Raw genomic sequence first — 20,454 nt, forward strand, 5'->3', positions numbered from 1 at the left:
CCGTGTCGAATGCCTTCGATAGGTCCAATGCCACGAGGACCGTCCTATCACATGGCCTGGGTTGATTGAAGCCACGGCAAATGTGTGTGGTGATGGCATGCAAAGCTGTTGTTGTGCTGTGCAGTCTCCGAAATCCGTGTTGATGCTCGGCGAATGGAAATTCTCCTACGAGGCTCGGGAGGAGTAATGCCTCAAGCGTCTTAGCCACTGGTGAGAGAAGGGAGATCGGTCTGTACGACTCCCCCAAACTCGGGTCTTTACCAGGCTTCAGTAGCGGGATCACTCTGCCCATTTTCCAGACATCGGGAACTATAAGAGTGTTCAATGACAGGTTAAGGACAGTGGTAAGGTACTCAACTCCAGGTAAATCCAGATTCTTCAGCATCAATGTAGAGATTCCGTCGGGGCCCAACGCCTTGGAAGATTTGGCGCCACGGATGACATTCGTAACTTCGCCCACGGTAAATTGTGATGGCTGTTCATCGGCTCGGAGACCACGAATACGGCGAATGGCTCTCCTCCTTGCCCTGTCTCTCTCGGGATGCACGATAAATTGACGGTTGAACAACCTGGCGCATCTCTTCGGATCAGTCACGGTTAACTCGCCAAAAGTGACTGAGGTCCTGTCGTCCCGTCTACCGGGGTTCGAGAGAGACTTAACAGTGGCCCACAATTTGCCTGCACCGGTGCCTAAGTTACATTGCTCCAAGTGTTCCAGCCACAAATTCCGCTTATGTTCGTTGACTACCCTGTTTATTTCCAGATTCAGCTCGCTGATTCTGGGGTTAGCGGGGTCCATAGCACGAATCCCATCACGCTCGTCTGCGAGTACCACTGCTTGCGCCGGGAAATTGGGTCGCACTTGCGGTATTCGACCGGCTGGTATAAAGCGAGCGGCTGCTGCGTTGATGATGTCTCGGAATTTCCTCTCGGCCACAAGCACATCAGAGGGGGTTTGGCAGTTCATTGAAGCGGCGATTGGTATACTCTCTGAAGCCAGTCCAATTGGCCTTCTTGTAGTTGATGAACGTTCGGCGCTCAGAGGTTATGAAGTCGGGTGGTCGGTCGATGGTGAGGATTATGGGGAGGTGGTCTGACCCCAAAGAGATGACGGCTTGCCAGGATACGTCACTCAGGAGATCAGGGGATGCGATTGAGATGTCTGGCGAGCTGCTGCACCTCCTCGTAATCCTAGTGGGGGCATCCTCATTCACCGTGCAAAACGTGGAGCTATCTATCTGCTCTGCCAAAGCTATGCCACGCTGGTCGTTGCCTAGGGGAGAATGCCATGACGAGTGATGTGCATTGAAATCCCCCAGAACCAGACGACTATGGCCAGATAGCAACCCACTTATGTCGGGGCTGTAGGCCTGGCCATTAATCGGGACACAGCTGCCAACCGGCGGTATATACACGTTGTATATCTCTATCTCGGCAGTACCAGACTTGACTGCTACCCCCATACATTCCATGTATGGGTCATTAGCGTCAAGCGCAGGCGAGATAGGTCTATACTGCACGGAATGGTGTATAACGAAGGCCAATCCCCCACCTCCATTCCTTGAGCGATCCTTACGTAGCACATTGTAGCCGTGACAACTGTGCAAGCTGCAGGTGTTAGTCAGCTTTGTCTCCTGGATCGCTGCGACCGATATGCTCTTCCGACTCATAAAATCCATAATCTCATCAATCTTGCCTCGCAGTCCATTGCAGTTTAACTGCAGGAACGATACATTTCCCGACACTGGCCTGGCAATAGTAGGGCTAGGGTGCTGTCTTTGCATAAATTGCCGTACGGGAGAGGTCGGGGGGGTCACATAGTCCGACGACGAGGACGCCGAAGGCGACGACGGCGACGCTTGTGACCCACTGCTGGCTGTGTTCGCACAGCACCTAGCGACATAGCCAGTATGACTATACTCCCGTAGCGAAGTTAGGCCAGAGCAAGAACGGAAATGTACCCACTCCAAGCACCTGTTACACCTCACCGACACTGACCGATGATGAAGGCGGTTCTGGCAAACGGAACAGAACCAGGGTCCGGGGTTCTTTTCAATCCCGGCACGGACCAAAAGCATACGGAGAAGGCACTCCGGGATGTGCCTCTCCCATGACGAAAAAAGACGAACACGTACACTGAGGCGGCAGCCCTTGCCGATGAAGATTCCATCGGGTCAATCCGGTACGTACAACCGGCTGCCATGGGATCGGCCGGTTTCAATGATCGATGGTTGCCATCTGTAGTGTTGAGGAGATGACTCGATGACGTCATTAAAGAAGGCCTGAAAGTATCAAATGCTTTTGAGAGATCAAGATCCAAGCGAACAGTTGGTTCACAAGGCCTTTTTTGGTTCAGGCAGTTTCTGATATGTGAGGTGATGGCGGTAACAGCCGTTGTCGTGCTTTGCTTATTCCTAAATCTATGCTGGTGGTCTGCTACAAAAAGGACAACTTTATGCTCAAGTGTCGAATGGCGATATGAGAGAGATCGGTCACTAATTCACTCCTTGTTCGGCATTTAGTACACTATTCTTAGGTTTATTAGGAGCAGGTTACTCTTCCCTACTGGTGTGAAGAAATGTTTTGGGGACAAGGAGTGATTACTTAAAGTAATTCGATCAGGTATGTATAGTATTGCTGTATTCTGCGGAATAACGTCTACAGGAGGCCATCGGGGCGCAGAAGTTGGCATGTCCGCCTATGACACCGCCTGGGTTCAAACCCCGGCATAAACGTTAGAAAAATTTCAGTTATCGCCTTACAAATGATAGCTACATTTGTGAGGTATCCTGCAATGTTGAAACTTGTCTACAAAGAGATGTAGCCATGCAGTACGCCGAATATAAAACCAAGGTACCCTACCATAGAGCTAAAACACGAGTCGGAACGTTCATATTTCTAAAAACAAAAATCTCCGTTAATCTTAGCATTAGCGTTTTTAATTTGATTAAAGTTCAACAAATATCAAATTACAATTTTTGTTTAAAGTTTAAACAAACGATTATCTTTAACTTGATAAATTAATTAGTAGATTTTTTTCTAACCTAATAGGGCGCGTAAACTGAACCCACCACATTTGCACACTTACGTATGATTTAAGCCATTCAGCGTTGCTTTTTTCTTGTTGTAGAAATGTACATACATATGTGCAGCTCACTTTATACATCCTTACATTATAACACGGGCGAAGGTGATTGAACAAATTAAAAGAATTGTTCAATTCGCTTTAAATAAACATTTGTGTGCATGTCTAGCTATGTGTACATGTTAATACATACGGACTACAGTATAAACTTCCCTCTTGGATTCTGTTAATTTTTTTTATCAGCTGATTCATTCTATTTGAGAATATCCATTGTGTGTGTATGTGTGTATTTAATGGTTCACAACAATCCATTGAACGTCAATACGTCATCCATCAGCCGTAAAAAGACCTAGACCGCATGTATATACAACATCATTCACAAACAAGCAGTACATCCAGTCTATTAAGGTAAAAATGATCACAAAATCGGAGGAAAGAAGGCTATGTGTCGAATTTTTGCAATTGTACAAAACTATGCCTTCGTTGTGGGACATGAATTCGGAAGATTACCACGACAAAGATTTAAAAAAGATAAACTACCAAAGGCTGCTCGAAAAATACCATCAAATGGATCCAACGGCAACCATGAAAGAAATGAAACGGAAAATAAACACATTGAGATCCAACTACAGACGGGAATTGAGACGTTTGGAAAACTGCTCCAGAAAGGAAAGGGAAACGCAATTGTATTATTTTGAAGCTATAGATTTTCTCCGCCACTGTGATAGTTTTCAGCAACAACAGCCACGACAAAAAAGAATGAAAATCTGTAGAATTGATCAAGATCCTACATACTTAGAGGCAAGTACTTTTTTTTATTAGTTTAAGAGTTTTGGCTTTTTTAATCATGTTTTTTGATGCAGGAAGAAACGGAAATAAAATCTTCTCTTAGCGACCAGCACGAGCACGATGATGCCCTGGAGGAAGAACCATTTGACTTTGAAACAACAAATGATACATCTGCGGATTGTAAGGGAAATGATTTATATAAGGAACCCCATGTAGATTTCGAAAGCAATGACTTGTATAACGAGCAATCGGTAGATATGAATCGAAACGATTTTAATAGGAAACCAGATGAAATTGATCGACTTGGCCAATTGTGGGTGGCTAAATTTCGTAAAATGAATGGAACACAACAACTTTGGGCGGAGAAATTTATTAACGAAATTCTATTGGAAGGACAGTTGGGCAATTTACATCGTCATAGTATGCAAATCGTGGAATCCCCTGCAAACACAACATCATATAGTGATAGAGGACAAAAAAGAAACAATATGTTATAATGGTTTAAAGTGATTTTAGTTAAAAAAAATACATTTTAGTGTTATTTGGTTACAAATGTCAGTTCAAAAAGAAAATTGTGGAAATAACCCTTTGGTGTATTTAAGTTTAAGTTCGAAATTTGGCTACATCTTTATGTTACTTAATTAGGTTGAACTCCGAGTTGTATTGGGAAAGAACTTCTACGACAACAATATAAGTATGATGCTTTCTTATGCCAATGGCATTAACATCATTGGCCACTTACCGCCATCACCACACATACCCCACTCGTGTCTTTTGATCTTTCAAAGACATTTTTTTAGTTCCATTTTCTACAAGTCTGGTCCCCCAACTCGACTACATATGTATATGGAAATTCCAGTCATACGTATAGTTTGAAAGCACGAAATGGAAGACCGGTAGAGTTAAACAGTTTCTTTAAGCCTCCAACGCAACCAACTGGCGTGGAGATTATATCCTGCCGCCTGAATGCTCTGCCCTGGTACGACATCAATGAGCTTTGTGCACGGATAAACATTTAGTAAAAGGAGTCGCAACATAAAAATCTCTCCGTCGAGATTGTCGACCGCACTATTCACCTTCTGGATGAAAGGGGCCAATAGTAAATCACTCGAAGATCTTAGCTGTGACCCCGACAGCCTCTTCTAATTATTTGTGCAAGGGCCGGTGCCACCCGACCTCTCACTGAGACTCTCCGCTTAATACCGCTGATTGTCCGCGACTACCCTTGCAGCTACTCCAAATGGAGCAATCCACTATCAGTAACATGTGGACGCCCGATAGCTCGCAGCTTAGCTTCTCGTGACAGCAATGAACACCACAGATCGGACCTCATTGTTTCAGCCTGTGTGGTGCTCACAACTATCCCGTGCCGGGCCTCTTTCTCTACTGGTTCTCAGTCCAAGCTTCTATAGTCCGCAATTCTGGACAAAGAGACATTATTAACCTATTTTAAAGCCTTGGGCCGACCAGTAATGAATTATGTAGCGCCGACATGGACAGCGGGAATGAGCCGTACCCAAAGGAAAAACCTACAGATCTGTCAAAACGCAGCCCTAAGGACCATCACGGACTGCTCACAGATCCCAAACATCGATCATTTACTCGAGAAGGCAACGATCCTTTAAATTAAGCATAATAGTGAGCTGTTCTCTAAACATTATCTTCTGAGCTGCCAACAGGACGAACTCCTAAATTTCCAAGTCACTGAGCTAGAACCTCTACCGAGACAATGTCAGGAGAAGTATCTGGTTGTTTTAAGGATGCGATCCGGCAACACACGAGGAGACCAATATCCTTCAATTTAAGCATCAAAGAGAGCTGCTCTCTAAACAGTATCTCCTGCGATGCCCACAGGACGATCTCCTGAATTTTCAACTCACGGAGCTAGAATCTCCTCCGTGCCAAATGTAGGGGAAGTATCTGGATACGACCCGACAATACATCATTGATCCACACGAAACCTCCCCATACAGAACGGGATTGTGGGATATTCGTCAGAATACTGCAACCATTATGTCAGCCGACTATAGTGCTTGGTGGACGCCCACCATCAATAGCAGATGAAGAGAAAGACTTACCTAGGAAAATCGGAGCTACATTGGGCCAGCTCCTTTTTCTCAACGTAAGACCATATTTTACCTGCATGCAACACAGGTTCAAGAACAACTATGTATTGAAGAATATTTAGACACGAAAAGGGGTATTCATCCTGTGCCTTCTCGTAGTAATTGCAGGGCATTGGAAGAAAGGATGCCAAGGAGCTTTGAGGTCCGAATTGTGTGATGTTCATCTTTGTCACGAGAAGCTTAGAAGCCATGAAGAGTTGCTGCAGTCGCATACATCAGGCGTTTAGAGCGGAGAGTCTCAGTGAAAGTCCTGGCGGCACCGGCCCTTGCATAAATACTAAGTGCCTATGATGCTTGATTCTGTTGAGTGTCAAGACCCAAGAACTCTGCGACTAAGATGGGGTGCGTCCACAGGGATCTGGGTCTGAGTCGAGTGGGTCTGGCTGGGCAGTGAAACAGGTGACGTGTATCGTGTGGCCCCTGGTTACAATCGGGACATAAATCTTGCATGTCGACATCAATCCTTGCTCTGTAGGAGTTGAGGCGGCTGCATCTGCCGGAACGTAATTGTGCCAGAACTACTCTGGTTTGAGAGGCGTTCGTTTTTCAAGGACTACATTCACCCGGTAGCCATTTACCGCATCTGCTACCGTATCGTCATGTATGTTGTCTAGACCTGCTTGATATGTCGCATGATCTCGAGGTTCTCTCTTGTAGCTCTGAACCTCACGCTCTAGATCATGTAGATCTACCTTTAGGCTTCTGGGCGGTGGATATCTATCCAAAAGATGATGATTTGGATGGTCTCTGCGATAACAGCCCAAAAGGTATTGCTTAGACAGCATGTAGTTATGTCTTCGCACTAGTAGGATCTTTGTCTCCTGATGGAGGTGGTCGCCATGAGAACTGAGGAGACAGCCCGTCGCAGTTCGGAGGGCGGCATTCTGACAGATTTGAATACTCCACTGCGTGTCACAAAGCTGACGAGACCACACTGGCGCTGCATAACTTACCACAGTCTGGCCAATTGCTTTGTACGTGGTCAACAAGGTTTCTTTGTCTGCACCCCAAGTGCTGCCAGCAAGTGACTTGAAGACCTTGTTTCTACTTTTGACTTAATCGCAAATTGCTGTGGCATGTGGGGAGAATGTGTAAGAGCTGTTAAATGTGACGCCAAGTATTTTGGGACACTTGATGGTCGGAATCATTTCTCCATCGACCATTACAGTCAACTCAGTATTCACATCACGCGTATTTGTAGTGAACAATGTGGCTGAAGATTTGGTGGCAGATATCTTCAGATTTCTTGCAGCGAAATATGAGATTCCCTTTGTTCGCTTATAGCGATCTTGACTAGAGGTAAATTCAAATTTAACTGCACAAGTTTCAAAGACCAGATACAGCTCTTAATAATAAAAAAAGGAAAATTAAAAAAATCATATTTTATTAAGTTATTTAATACACAAGGTTATTTTTTTTTAAATAATTGTTTTTTGTGTGAATTTGTTATATGTATTGGACAAAATTTTTAACATCCCTTTAATCGGCCAGTGAAAATTTTAAACAGAACAAGAATTGAGAAACAGTTGTAGTAGTCGTAGAAATAGTACTAACAGGATTATGCTTATTCTTATTTATGCGCTCAGGAATTGTTGTTGTAATAATAATAGAATCAATCATATAATTCTCATAGAGAAACTACAAACTATTAAAAGTTAATAAATGGTTTTCAGGGTTTGAGCCACCCTAGAAACAGATGCAATTTTTACAAAATCAAAATCCATTATGAAAATTTTTGTTTTGCATGTATGTATGTATAAACTTTCGAAGATTTACGTTGTGTTAAAGCGTAAAAAAAAAATAAAATATTTAACATAGTGAATATTTTTAAAATACATAACTTACAATAGGTTAATAAATTTAGAAATTTCTTCTATAATTCAGAGCATGCCCCTTTAAATTTGCTTCAGGTTTGCCCACAAAAAATTTAATTAAAAGTTGCGAGAGAGTAAAAATAATCAATTCATCAAAAAGAGGCTGAAAATTTAGTCGCTTACGTTTTAATGTTTTAGCTGGTTTACATACTAAACAACTAAATGTGTTAACCTAAGATATTGTATATGGTTGCAATTGCTCAATTTGCTTCTACGGCTGTGTCCATACTAACAGGAATTTCTGCTTCCTCATTGGCGGCAGGAACAGCGACTTGTTCAGCGACATGTGGTGCTTCCTCCTTAGCATCGAGTGTGGGGTCTTCTGCTTTTGATTTCTTTTCGGCATCGTCGTCGTCAGATGTTTTCACTTCGGATTTCTTGGAAGAATTTGTTTTACATATTTTCTGATACATTTCCTCCGTCAGAACTATGCGATTTTGCTCTGTCATATCTTTTGTATTTTCCGCATACTTTTGCGCTTGATTGTAAAAATCCTCCCAAAAGTGCGAGGAGGGAGAGGGGCCAAACATCCTTTTGAAATTGTTATAGATCAAAACTGCTTCTGAACGTATAATCTCAGCTTTAGTTTTGAATTCCATTTCTTCTTCGTCGGTTAGATCCCACAGCTTCAAGTTGCCAATGTAGCGCCGCATGCGACGTATAATATCAACACAGTCTGGATTTCGCAACAGTATCATTTTAGTCAATTGGAATTCTTTGTATTGCTTCAAAATACCCAAACAGCGATCCACATCGGCCCTTTTCAGACCCAAACAGTCTCTCAGTTGGCTTGAGAGCAAAACAAAATCACGCTCCACTATTAAAGCATCTTCCTGTTCAATGATTTGATTGGTGAAACGATTTGCAGCATCACGATGTACTTTAGAGCGAGGTGGATTCAGAACTACGCGATCCATGACGGCGTCAATTTTAACAGTTCCCATTTCAAGCTTTGCTTTTAGTTCTTCGGCCTCCTTCTGGGCATTTTCTTCCCATTTAAGTTTTTCTTCGGCTGTTTCAAATGATTCGGGTTTTTGGTAATCCAATTTTATGCCCACACATCTGGCAGGTGGTACAAAGGCCAGCACCAGGTTATTGAGAACTTCAGTTTTGCCGCCAGATTTAACTGTAGGCGTAATGGTGGCAACAGGTTTGGAATTTGAAACAACCTTCTTACCAGACTTGGATTTAATTTCATGATGTGCTAGACCTATAAAAGAAAGAAATATTAAGAAGTTAAGACAGAGGCTTAAAAGTAAGTTTATATAATTCTATAAGTAGTCCTATTTTGAATAACAATTCCTGGGAGTTTTTTTCCCTACTCCCTTTTCCCCTATTCTTAATAACAGTTTCCTGGGAATTTTTTCCCTACTTCGAAAAAGAGAAATGTCTCCCAGGGAAAAGGTAGGTATTTTGAATAGAAATAAAAGGGAGTATGAGAGATACAATTTGGGAAAAATTCCCCTAAACAAATGGGAGTTAGTTAAAAAATTATGAATTTAATTGTTTTTTAAAAAAATCATACCACTTCTCACTATTTACGAACATTTCATTATGTACGGAAAATATTTTTCACATCACTTTCATCAAAAACTAGTAAAAATTTTGTTAGGTTCTACCGGCTTAAATATGTCATGTACCCACCACAGAAAGTTTGCATAGGTGTTTCAGAGTTATTGATCATAACAGACAAGAATTCTAGAATTGGTATATGTATATACATTGGAATGTGGTTGTAGCAGTGTGTTGTATAATGAGGCCGCAACCCTTGCCGATGAAAGACCCCGGCACGGGATAACTATGAGTTCCGATCTGTGTGGTGTTCATTGCTGTCACGAGAGGCTTAGCTGCCAGCTACCGGGCGCGGATAGTGGAATGCTCCATCCAGAGTAGCTGTAACTGCATTCGCGGACAATCAGCGGTATCGAGCGAAGAGTCTCAGTCTAAGGTCGGGTGGCACCGGCTCGTGCACAAATACTGAGTGCCTACGATGCTCGATATGATAAAGCGAGTTATTGGCGCACTTAAATAACCAATGGCCACCATGTTTCCGCGGCGATCGGTCCTTTGGACCGTAACGATGATCGCCCATCTACACGAAAATGTGGTTACAACAACATCAACAATGCCACGTAAAACTTCTCTCCAAAGAGGTGTCGCACTGTCGGACTGCACTAATTGATATGTGAGAAGTTTGCCCCTGTTCCTTAGTGGATTGTTCATGGGCAAAATTTGCATTTGCAAGCATGTTTGTAAACTTTTTTAACAACCTTTATAACTTCTTTTTGGTTATTTTTTTCTCATTTTATGTTCTTTTTCTCAAAAAATAATAGTCAAATAAAATGGATGAAGTAAAACAGCTGTTTTCGAAAATTCGAAATTCCCTCTACCAAATTTTTCCTCTCCCCATTTAATTAGAATAGGAGGATTTTATTTGAGGGAGAAAAGTAATTGCATATACACTGCTAGGGAGTTTTTAGAATTGGGCTGAAGATGTTAGTGTGTGGCGGACGGTTCTTCAAAAGGCCATCTACTTTTCAATATTCAGCTGGATCCAAAGATTGCTTGATTCTGCTTCACAGTCGTATTGAGGATGACACCATCTGATGGAAGACGGCGAGTCTCTGAACATTGGTGCGACCAATGCTTTGAGCCAAAGGGAGCTTTTCTTTGGCCAGGTGGCTTTTCGGACATTGTGTTTTACCTTAGAATAACACCCGATGTTTCAGGCAGTGTAGACTACACATTGTCTGAATCGCAATGTGGTAAAAAGTACTGCACCACTATTCCTGATATGATGAAGCTGGTCACCGTGACGCAGAGGTTAACATGTCCAAGAGACGGCGAGAACATACGAAATAAATTCTGCGTTGGTTATCCCCTTCTAATGGTGTCGACATTTATGAGGCGCCGGCACGGGATGATTATGAGCACTACACGGCTTGTAATTCTGAGCTCAGATTAGTGTAGTGTTTATAGTTATCACGGGAAGCTCAACCTTGTGCTTTGGGGTGTACTATGAAAAACTAGAAATGGTCATACCCACAAGGTCCCCGATCGCTGTAGTATGTACCAAGCGGAGATCCTTTCGCTCTTCGAAATGCGACGGGCTGTCCACCTCCATCAGGAGACAAAAATCTTACCCACGCGAAGGCATAACTAGATGCTGTCTAAGCAATATCTTCTGAGCTGTTATCGCAGGCACCATCTAAGTCATCATATTATGGATAGGTATCCATGGATCTACATGATCTAGAGCATGAGACTCAGTGCTACAAGAGAGAACCTTTTGATCAAACGGCATATCAAGAGGTTCTAGACAACATTCGTGCACAGAAGCAGAAGCGGTGGCTGGCTAGCTGCGGTAACAGAACCAAGCAGACAAAAGAGAGAACACATCACGCTGCTACAACAACAAAAACGTCAAGGAAGAGGAGACTATAGAACATCTACTGTGTTTGTGTCGCGCACTGACAAGCAGAAGGATTTTTTCTTTAGGTTCTTACTCTTGTCTAAATTGCCTAAATTGTTCTGAGGACTTGTCTAAATTGCCGGATGTGAACAAACTGTTGGGCTTTGTAGGAACTATATTTCATCTTCCTTCTGCCGTTCTTGTGGCATTATAATCAACGAAAAATGTGTGAGTTTGATGCAGAATGCTACTAAAACCTGATGGATGTGAACAAGCTGTAGAGCTTTGTAGGAACTATGTTTCATCTTCCTTCTGTCGTTCCTGTGGCATACCTTCTGAGCTGTTATCGCAGGCACCATCTAAGTCATCATATTATGGATAGGTATCTATGGATATACATGATCTAGAGCACGAGACTCAGTGGTACAAGAAAGAACCTTTTGATCAAACGGCATATCAAGAGGTTCTAGACAACATTCGTGCATAGAAGCAGAAGCGGTGGCTAGCTAGCTGCGGTAACAGTACCAAGCAGACGAAAGAGAGAACACAACACGCTGCTACAACAACAAAACGTCGAGGAAGAGTAGACTATAGAACATCTACGATGTTTGTGTCGCGCACTGACAACCAAAAGGAATTTTTCTTTAGGTTCTTACGTCTCTGAGGACTTGTCTAAATTGGCGGATGTGAACAAACTGTTGGGCTTTGTAGGAACTATATTTCATCTTCCTTCTGCCGTTCCTGTGGCATTATAATCAACGAAAAATGTGTGAGTTTGATGCAGAATGCCACTAAAACCTGACCTTACCTAAGCGACCGTTATTTTATGGTACATTTACGAATTTTCATGGGGAAATCCCGTACCGAGTTTACCCGCGTTTTCCAATTACGGGAATTTCCGGCACATCTTTTCTGACCTTAGTCTTTAAATCATTATTATAATATATTTTGTATGTTAAACATAAGGAGCAGTTTATTGTGAAATTGGACACTGCCTGGCTTCAAGTTGCATTATCTGAATAAAATGAAAATTTAACTCTTTTAAAATCAACTGGAAACAACCATTGGTATTGCAACAATCAATTTTAAACCATATCGAATAAAATGGGCGATCTTTATAAGGGCGATGGAGGGCATTAGTGAAATTTAGGCATTAGTTTCTAATAAATTTCAACCAATTGGATACAAATTAATGCTGCTAGGTGCTCAGAAGATAAAATCAAATTATCAACCCATTAGCAATACCCACCGCATTACATCCATAGAGTGAAAAGCTTGGGTAGGTAAGATGGTAGCGACAACGGACTATCAGTGCAAGAGTCGTTGGCTTAATTCTGATCAGAGGTTTTAGTCTGACGTCACTTTGGTATCCCAAGGGGCAAAAACTGCTTAAGCGAGTCTGATTTAAGACTGAAAATATTTGTTTTTATAAACGGAAGTTCAAGATTAATATCACCACCATCCTAGGTTGGTGGATTTATTAAATGTAATAAATTTAACATAATCCCAAATTGTCTATCCGATGTCTACTTTATTTCATTAATTTTTTTATTAATCAATCATCGCCCAACCGGTGTTTACATTGATGGATTTAAAAATTTCAACGTTTTCAAAGTTTTTGCTATGACGATTTGATTTGATAAGCTTTGCAAAATATGCTAAGAAAATCTTTCGTTTTGCTAATTCGTTAGCCCCAACAAGGGGATCATAAGAATTTGTAAGGTGTGGGAATTCCCTGGAATGCAAAACATTTCCCGTTCTCCCAGGAAATGAAAAAGGCCGAGAAAAGATAATTCCTATGAACTTTTCAAATATAGGCAAAATAAAAGTAACATAAAAAATTAAATTCCTTAATACACCCACCTTCTGATGGCACTTTTTTCTTTGTAGGGGGTGCATGAGGGCTAAATGCTGTCGTATCGCCAACATCGTCCATATAACGTTTCACTTTAATTTTACGACCGCTACGACTAACAACTTCACCCTCTGGACCTGTTGCCACCGGCTCTGTTTCAGTTTTTAAGACTTTTTCCGGAACAGCAGCAGCAGCAACAGCAACTGGCGACTCCTCCTTCACAGCAACAGGTTCACCTTGATCTTTATCCTCCATATCCATTTGTGATTCCTCTAGCCCTGCGGATGTGGCATTTAAGGCACTTTCATCCATTGTGCTGTCCAATTTAATATCCAGTTGTGAAGTATCGATTGTTGTATCCGCACCCCCTGCCACAACAGCAGGTAAATCTATGGGCGCAGAATCTTCCCCATTTAGTGCGGCTTCGATTTGTTCCATTGCTTCTCGAAAATTGCTGCGTTTCATGTTTTTGTCGGTAGCCAGTTTTTCTTTGTTCTCCTTGTATTGGAATAAGTCTTCGACCTTAATATTGGCGGTTTCTCCCGTTCCATAGAAGTATACATTATACTTTTTGTTGTTGTATCTTGTAATTTTCGCTGGCCACGCTGGGTAGCCCTTGACTTTGGCGAATACCAGATCACCGATATTAAATTGTTTCTTTTCTTTAACCATTGTGCCTTGTTTACTCTTATTAATTGAAAAAAACTATCAAGTAACCCTCTTTTATTTATTTGTGCACTAACAATTAATTTTCTTATTTTTTTCGGAGAAATGATTTCGTAGCGAGATAGAAAAAAAGCGGCGGCGGCTTCGGGTAATTGCAAAATCGAGTGAAATCGATTAATTTCGATAAAGAAAAACAACTTTTTTATAGGCGTTTTATACGGCACATCATGATCGTACTTATCGTGTGTACGTGTTGATTAGAGCTTATGACAAAATTGTTTTTTAATTTTAAATTTTTCATATTTTTCTTATCTTTTTATTTTTATAACTTTATCTTGGACAAAACGTTTCTGTGCAAACGCCAATCGGCAAAGAAATTTGTGTGGGTTTGTGTGTGTCCGTGTGCAGAAAGTTGCGTTCGTGAGGAGAGAATATGCGAGAAAAAAGATAACAAAGAGAATGCAAGCAAAAATCTGAAATCTTAATACCGTCCAATCTGACAGGATGTTAACAGCTGTTTGCATGTGATCACCTTTTTAAAGCCACCTCGTGCAATAACAAATGCTTAGCATCGTGATGTACCTTGTAAACTTCCCTTAAGGGCGATAAGTAGTGCTATAGCATGACATCGATAACTATTCAGTACAACATCGCACTACAATTCTATCCAGAGTTTGATCGGATAGAATTAAATAAAACACGGCAATTATTTATTTAGTTTTACAGTACATTCATATTCTCTGTACGGAACATCAATATTTTTTATGGATAGTTTATTTTAACTTCCTGAACTTTAGAATTGCTATGCATATAAAGAAATTGTGACAAAATGATATATTTACAAAAATTTTAATTTTAAGATAACTAAAGATGCTATCACACGATATATGCTGTAACTTTTTGTATTCATAAGGCTTTTCTTTTATGTACGTCATATATGAACACAACGCTTATAGGCATGTGTCTACATATATGACGAACATAAGAGATCGCTTTAATCACAAGAGTTGCATATTTAAGACTGGCACTATATTCGCTTTTCGCGATATTTCTTGGCAATTACTTTTTATAGATAAAAGTTTTTAAGCAAAACAACATGCTAATTCTACTCAGTAGGACAATCCCCCATTGCTTGCTGTAAAATTTTAATAAAATTATTATTTTATCAGTGAGATTTTTGTAGTGTTTCAAAAAGTAATCGCGAAAAACATGGGTTTTCAACGGTGAAAACACAACATAGTACCAGCCATTACTCGAAAATAAATTTTTCTTAATAAATTTTTCGTACGCATCAACCGATGTGTACAATTACATATGACAATAAATTACATATGACAATACATATCGTGTGATATTAGCTTTATTAAAGTGCTTTGTCGTTTTTTTTTTTTGACGAATACGGCAACGTAACTCCCATCAACACAGTGTTGCACCTATACAGTCATGAACATTGCCAATATGTCTTGACAGTTGCCAACTATCATCTCAGTGTACGCTGTTCAATTCGTGATCTTGGAAGCATATTAGATTAAATCGAATAAATTCCTAAATAAATCAATTTTAAGAGTGGTTCGAAACAAAAATCCTTTGTGTTTTACGCGTGTGTTCTACAAACAACATAACATTAAGTTGTTGAATGTGTTGTTTTCGCGAAATCGCGCTCGCCCCGTGTACGCGTTTCCGTTTTCCCTTTTTTAATGACCCCAATACAAAACAAATCAAAACATCGCCACCATCAAATATTGTGCTGCGGGAATAAATTGCTGTGTGTGCTATTCCAAAAATCATAGTGTTTTATATTTTTTCGCCAACAATTGGTTGCAGTGCAGGAGAACACAAAAAGAAAGTTCAGTTCATCCAACAGCTTGCCAGTGTCGTGAGTGTGGAGTGACTTTCTTTTGTCAGTCTCCGCAAATCCAAATCCTCAGAAAAAAAGTATCGCAAGTAACAACTCGGGCAAACCAACCAACAGCGACCGACAAGAGCCAAGGCAAACGTTTAGTAGTCAAACGGCCTATCATCCAATCAGCAATACAATAAAATAAATTTGATCTGAGAAAATAAAAGTGTACAAAAACAAAAACCAAAAAAAAAAACGGTTCACGGTTCGCTTTTGTCGTTTCGTTTCTTTGCATGTACGTGTGTGTGTTTCATTGTTTATTTGATATTTTGTTTTTGGTGTCGTCACACTTCTCCTCGTCTTCGTCGTTGTTGCTGCCATTACCATCGTTTTCGTGGTAGTCCCATGCCTAGAGATTAAGTAACAACAGAAATGTCTGCTACTATCGAAATGTGCGGAGGAATCTAGAAAGAAGCAAACGAAGAATATCAAAATATTAACATGTAAGCCGAATCGGTTGGATATCGGATGTCTCTAGCTATACCCCACCCTTTCTTCATTATGGGCATAGGCTAGCAAAATTTGATGAGAAACTTTTGAAACTTAACCAGCAACTAACGGGACACACCTTGGACAACAGTATGGAACTAAAGCTGTCATCTTATGGGAACATCTATTCACTCTGCATTAGCATGCCCCAAGTTATTATGGTCCAATTTTTTAAGTTAAATTTAGTGGGAATTAAGAGAGATGCATTTCTGGAACAAAGTTGGGCCAGAACTAGAGGGGGTTAACTTCTTTAGGTGCTATGTCCGTGAGATGGTCTCCATGGAGCGTATTCACTCGTTAACTCTTCAGTGCTTCCACTACCATATGCTCATGAATGCCATTTAGAACCGCTTTATGTGCTGCTTGAGCTAGTGCTGGACATCACGCGCTAGATCATGAAGATCTAACCCGACGTTTCTAGGCGTTAATTGCTTATCCTTAAGATGATGATTTGGATGGGTAACTATGAGTTTGATCGAGGGCTCACCATGACATTGTTGTTGTTGTTGTAGCTGTGTGTTGTAAACTGAGGCGCCAGCCCTTGCCGATGGAGGACTCCATCGGGTCAATCCGGTACGTACAACCGGCTGCCGTGGGAATGCACCATAACGTAATTTATAGTTATGGAAGCCTTAAGGAACTTTTCACCATCTGATGGAATATTTCCGTCGAATATTGAGCGGAAAGTCTCAGTGAGAGGTCGGGTGGCACCGGCTATTTCACAAATACTGAGTGCCTATTATGCTCGATATGACAAGGCGAGTAATTGGAGTCGTTAAATAACCAATGGCCACTCTGTTCCCGTGGCGATCGGTCCTTTGGACATGAAAGAGCTTGCTCGCCTACGAGGATCGCCACCCCTACATGAAAATACGGCTACAACAACGGAGATCCGCGCGATCACGTTATGCGTTGTTGTTGTAGCAGTGTGTTCACTGAGTCGGCAGCCCTTGTCTATGAAGAACTCCATCGGGTCAAACCGGTATGTACAACCGGCTGCCATGGGATTGACGTTATGCGTGAGGTGGTATGGTGTCAACGCGAAAACGTCCATGGTGAACATCTTTACGAACAGTAGGATGGCCATCAGAGAGCCAGGACGTTAAGGTCACGGGCGGTCTTGCGTCATAAAGTGCAGCGAAATAAACTTGGTCAGCCAATTTTTTTACGAGACTTTAGAGACGATCGACTGTCAAGATAATCATTTTTACACAGACAGCCATCAGGATGGCCATCAGGACTACAACAACCAGGACGGCAAGGTCACGGGCGGTTTGCGGTGTAAAGTGCAGCGAAATAATCGTCAAGATCTATGAGGTGCGGTAAATTGAAACAAACTTGGTCAGCCATTTTATTTTCGAGCTTTTAGAGAAGAGCTCGACTGTCATGACAATCATCTCAGATACATAAACAGAATACGCTCTTTTGAATCGTTCTCGTTGCTAATTTGTCTGAGACCTTTTGCTTCACTAAAGCTGCTATCAAACTATACTATAAACATATAAAAATTGACATGTCATATGACAAAAACATAAATGTGTGGTAGCAGCTTAAGCAAAATGGGTTATTTCCACAAAACGAAATGGGCAATAAAATTTCAATGACCCGTGGTTGGATAAACCTCTAACTGTTCCAGCTGATGGAACTTGATATGTCAGTTCATTTTTGAATTTGGAGAGAGTCATGCATTTGCCACATGTTATGTGTGGTCCCTGGTTAGAGACACACGTGAATGAAGTTAGAATCAATACCAACCAAAATGGAACTGAGCCAGAATTACACTGGGTTGTTGTTGTCTATGTTTCGTTGGCTTGATTCTGTTGAGTGTCAAGGCCCAGGAACTCTGCGACTAAGACTATTGAGTACCAAAGATGAACATATCCTCTCCCAAAATAATGACATCTAGGTGCAACGATTAGAAATCTGACGTTTTCTTTTGCTTCTTGCGTAAGAGGCAACTCAAGAGAGAAAAAAGGAATGAGTGGACATAAAAACTAATAAATACGCAATTAAATTAACAAAAAGAAGCTAACAACAAAGCTAAAACGTGTTTTGTTAAAATAATTTAATGTTTAAAAGCAAAAAAAAAAATTACCACAACGATTGAAAAATTGCCAAACCACTTTCATTGCTCATTTTACGTACTCTCAAAATTCTCTCTTCTCCCAATTTTCTTCGTTTATTTCTAATCTTTGCACCTAGTGCATTTAGAAAGAGTCGGAAAACACATCTTTAGTATTGAACATCAGTGAACTACATGCCGTGTAATAGCGGCTTTAATAATAAACAGCTCTTGGACAATCATAGAAAGTTCTACTTAGAAAAATGTTGGTAAAAAATTTATCAACAACCTTGCTACAGTCTTATTAGATTTTTATCGTTGCCACCCTCGTTCTGACATCTATCTGAATTATTATGCAATGCAAAACAGCTGATCCCATTCAACAAGGCGATTAGGTCGCCTACCATTATTATAACCAATAAAAGCTAGGGTGGGGATATACAGAGATTAATGAAAACTAATCTTCTCTTTTTAGATAAAATACATTTTTTGTTTCAAATTTGTGTAAAAAAACCATCAAAAGATTACTGCAAAGAAAACAAAATTAATTTTTTTAAAAAGATCAAAAGATTAAAAAAACAACAAAAGTGAGTGAGAATCAATAGATTTATCAATATATAAGTACATAGGTGTATCTTACAAATTGAGAGTGAGTGCTATAGTGAGAGTGAGAGAAGCTAAATTTCATGTGATTTATATGCATTTCCAAAAGCAAAACAAAATAGGAAAACGCCATTATAATCCGTACAATTTGACAAGCTCGGCAATTAAGAGCACAACAACAACAAGAACCACAAATAAAAAGAAGAAAAAGAAAATTATTCCTATCGCCCCCAATTTATGATATTGGAGAGAATAATAAGTGTTTTGTGTTATGTGAGTGTTTGTGTTAATAATTAAGCAAATAAAGAAATCCTCTCGAATAAATATTACAAAACAAAAAAAAAAATCAATCTACCTACATACTTATATATAGTACCCGCACATATATATATATATCTAGAAAAAATTATATATACCCAATTAGTAGCCAATTTTTTCGCTAATAAAAGAGATACTGATTCAAAAGTCCATCGTCATCTCTTGAATGCCAAGCATTTGCTTGTTATTCCCAACAACCGGCGAAAATGGTTGCAATATCAAAGTTAGTGAATAATACCAACGACGACGGTGTTGGTAACAATAAAATTACGGCCGCGATTGCTGGCGCTACCAACAACAACCAACGTCAAGCGTCAGCAGTCCCAACGACATCGACAACAACAAAAACGATGGCGGTTGCTGGCAATTCTGCTGTTGTTGGAGATTTGTTAAAAAATTCTTCGTCTAAGGCTTCCTCGTCCCCAACAGCTGCTGCAACTGTTGCTCTCACGGCCAATGGCAAGCCTAAAGAGAAGAGAAGGTAAGTGTGGTTTGTCATCCATTTCTGTTTTGTCCTTTTTTTTGTAATCGAAGACTGTTTAGGACAATATAATTAAATTGCAATAAATTATATTATACGGTTTGAACTTAATATGAAGTTTGAAACTTATTATAGAAAACAATTCGTTTGATTTAGCATTCACAAAAAAATAGTTATGTGACAGTAAAAACTTCGTCTTAATAAAAGCCATTTTGTTCTGTAAACGACTACTACTACTACGCCTTGCTACTACCTAAAAACTTACACATCAAAAGAAACGGTAAATTATGCATTGTTATGCAGTTTTTGACATGCATGTGTGTCAAATTTCATTTCACTGCCTGCTGCATGTGGGGTTTAATTATTTTGCAGCTTGGTTTATTGTTTATCAATGTTGGCCAATGAACTTTAACCACGTTGATTAATCATGAATGGATTTTAATACGCAAACACTACCCGGAAGAATGGCCCCACGATCTAGAATTTGTGTAAGGCCCTTCTTTTTCGAGTCAATTTTTTTCAATAAGTAACGGGGTTTCAACTTACTCCCAGCGATTAGGTCTATGAACCGAAAGCAACCTACTTCGCAAACAGAGATTTCGAAGGATCGCTACTGCCACTTGTAAGAATGTATGAAGATACAACAACAACAAGGCTTTTTTAATTAGTTATAATACTAACTGCAAGGCGTATTTAATAAGGTGGCCGCATAAGCACAGCTGATGGAATTTCATATGTCAAATCATTTTTGAATTCGCCTTATAATAATTTAAACTTCAAAATAAATATTTGTA

General features: G+C 40.4%; 3 protein-coding genes across 9 annotated transcripts in view; 2 read left to right on the forward strand and 1 right to left on the reverse strand.

The window, feature by feature from the left end:
- The first annotated feature begins 3,559 nt into the window (after positions 1–3,559).
- LOC106086733 (uncharacterized) lies at positions 3,560–4,371 on the forward strand. Its single transcript, XM_013251517.2, has 2 exons — positions 3,560–3,886; positions 3,949–4,371. Exons 1-2 carry the CDS (start codon positions 3,560–3,562, stop codon positions 4,369–4,371), a joined length of 750 nt encoding a protein of 249 aa, XP_013106971.2.
- Positions 4,372–7,367: 2,996 nt separating this feature from the next.
- LOC106086747 (hepatoma-derived growth factor-related protein 2) lies at positions 7,368–13,961 on the reverse strand. The gene is made up of 2 exons (XM_013251542.2): positions 13,150–13,961; positions 7,368–9,084 (listed from the first exon to the last, which is right to left on the reverse strand). The coding sequence occupies exons 1-2, from the start codon at positions 13,811–13,813 to the stop codon at positions 8,075–8,077; spliced, it is 1,674 nt and encodes a 557-aa protein (XP_013106996.2). The 5' UTR covers positions 13,814–13,961; the 3' UTR covers positions 7,368–8,074.
- Positions 13,962–15,298: 1,337 nt separating this feature from the next.
- Positions 15,299–20,454, forward strand: part of LOC106086794 (protein similar) — a 479,262-nt gene continuing 474,106 nt past the window's right edge. The window contains exons 1-2 of one of the 7 annotated variants that reach the window (XM_059362061.1): positions 15,299–16,067; positions 18,734–19,660. In XM_059362061.1, coding sequence (XP_059218044.1) covers positions 19,386–19,660 — 275 coding nt within the window. In that variant the 5' untranslated portion in view covers positions 15,299–16,067; positions 18,734–19,385. Of the gene's footprint in view, positions 16,151–16,267; positions 16,287–18,733; positions 19,661–20,454 lie in introns of those variants that run through there. The other 6 variants (XM_059362062.1, XM_059362063.1, XM_059362064.1 and 3 more) reach the window with 6 other exon arrangements.

Source organism: Stomoxys calcitrans, chromosome 2, assembly GCF_963082655.1.
Source record: "Stomoxys calcitrans chromosome 2, idStoCalc2.1, whole genome shotgun sequence".
Lineage (NCBI taxonomy): Eukaryota > Metazoa > Arthropoda > Insecta > Diptera > Muscidae > Stomoxys > Stomoxys calcitrans.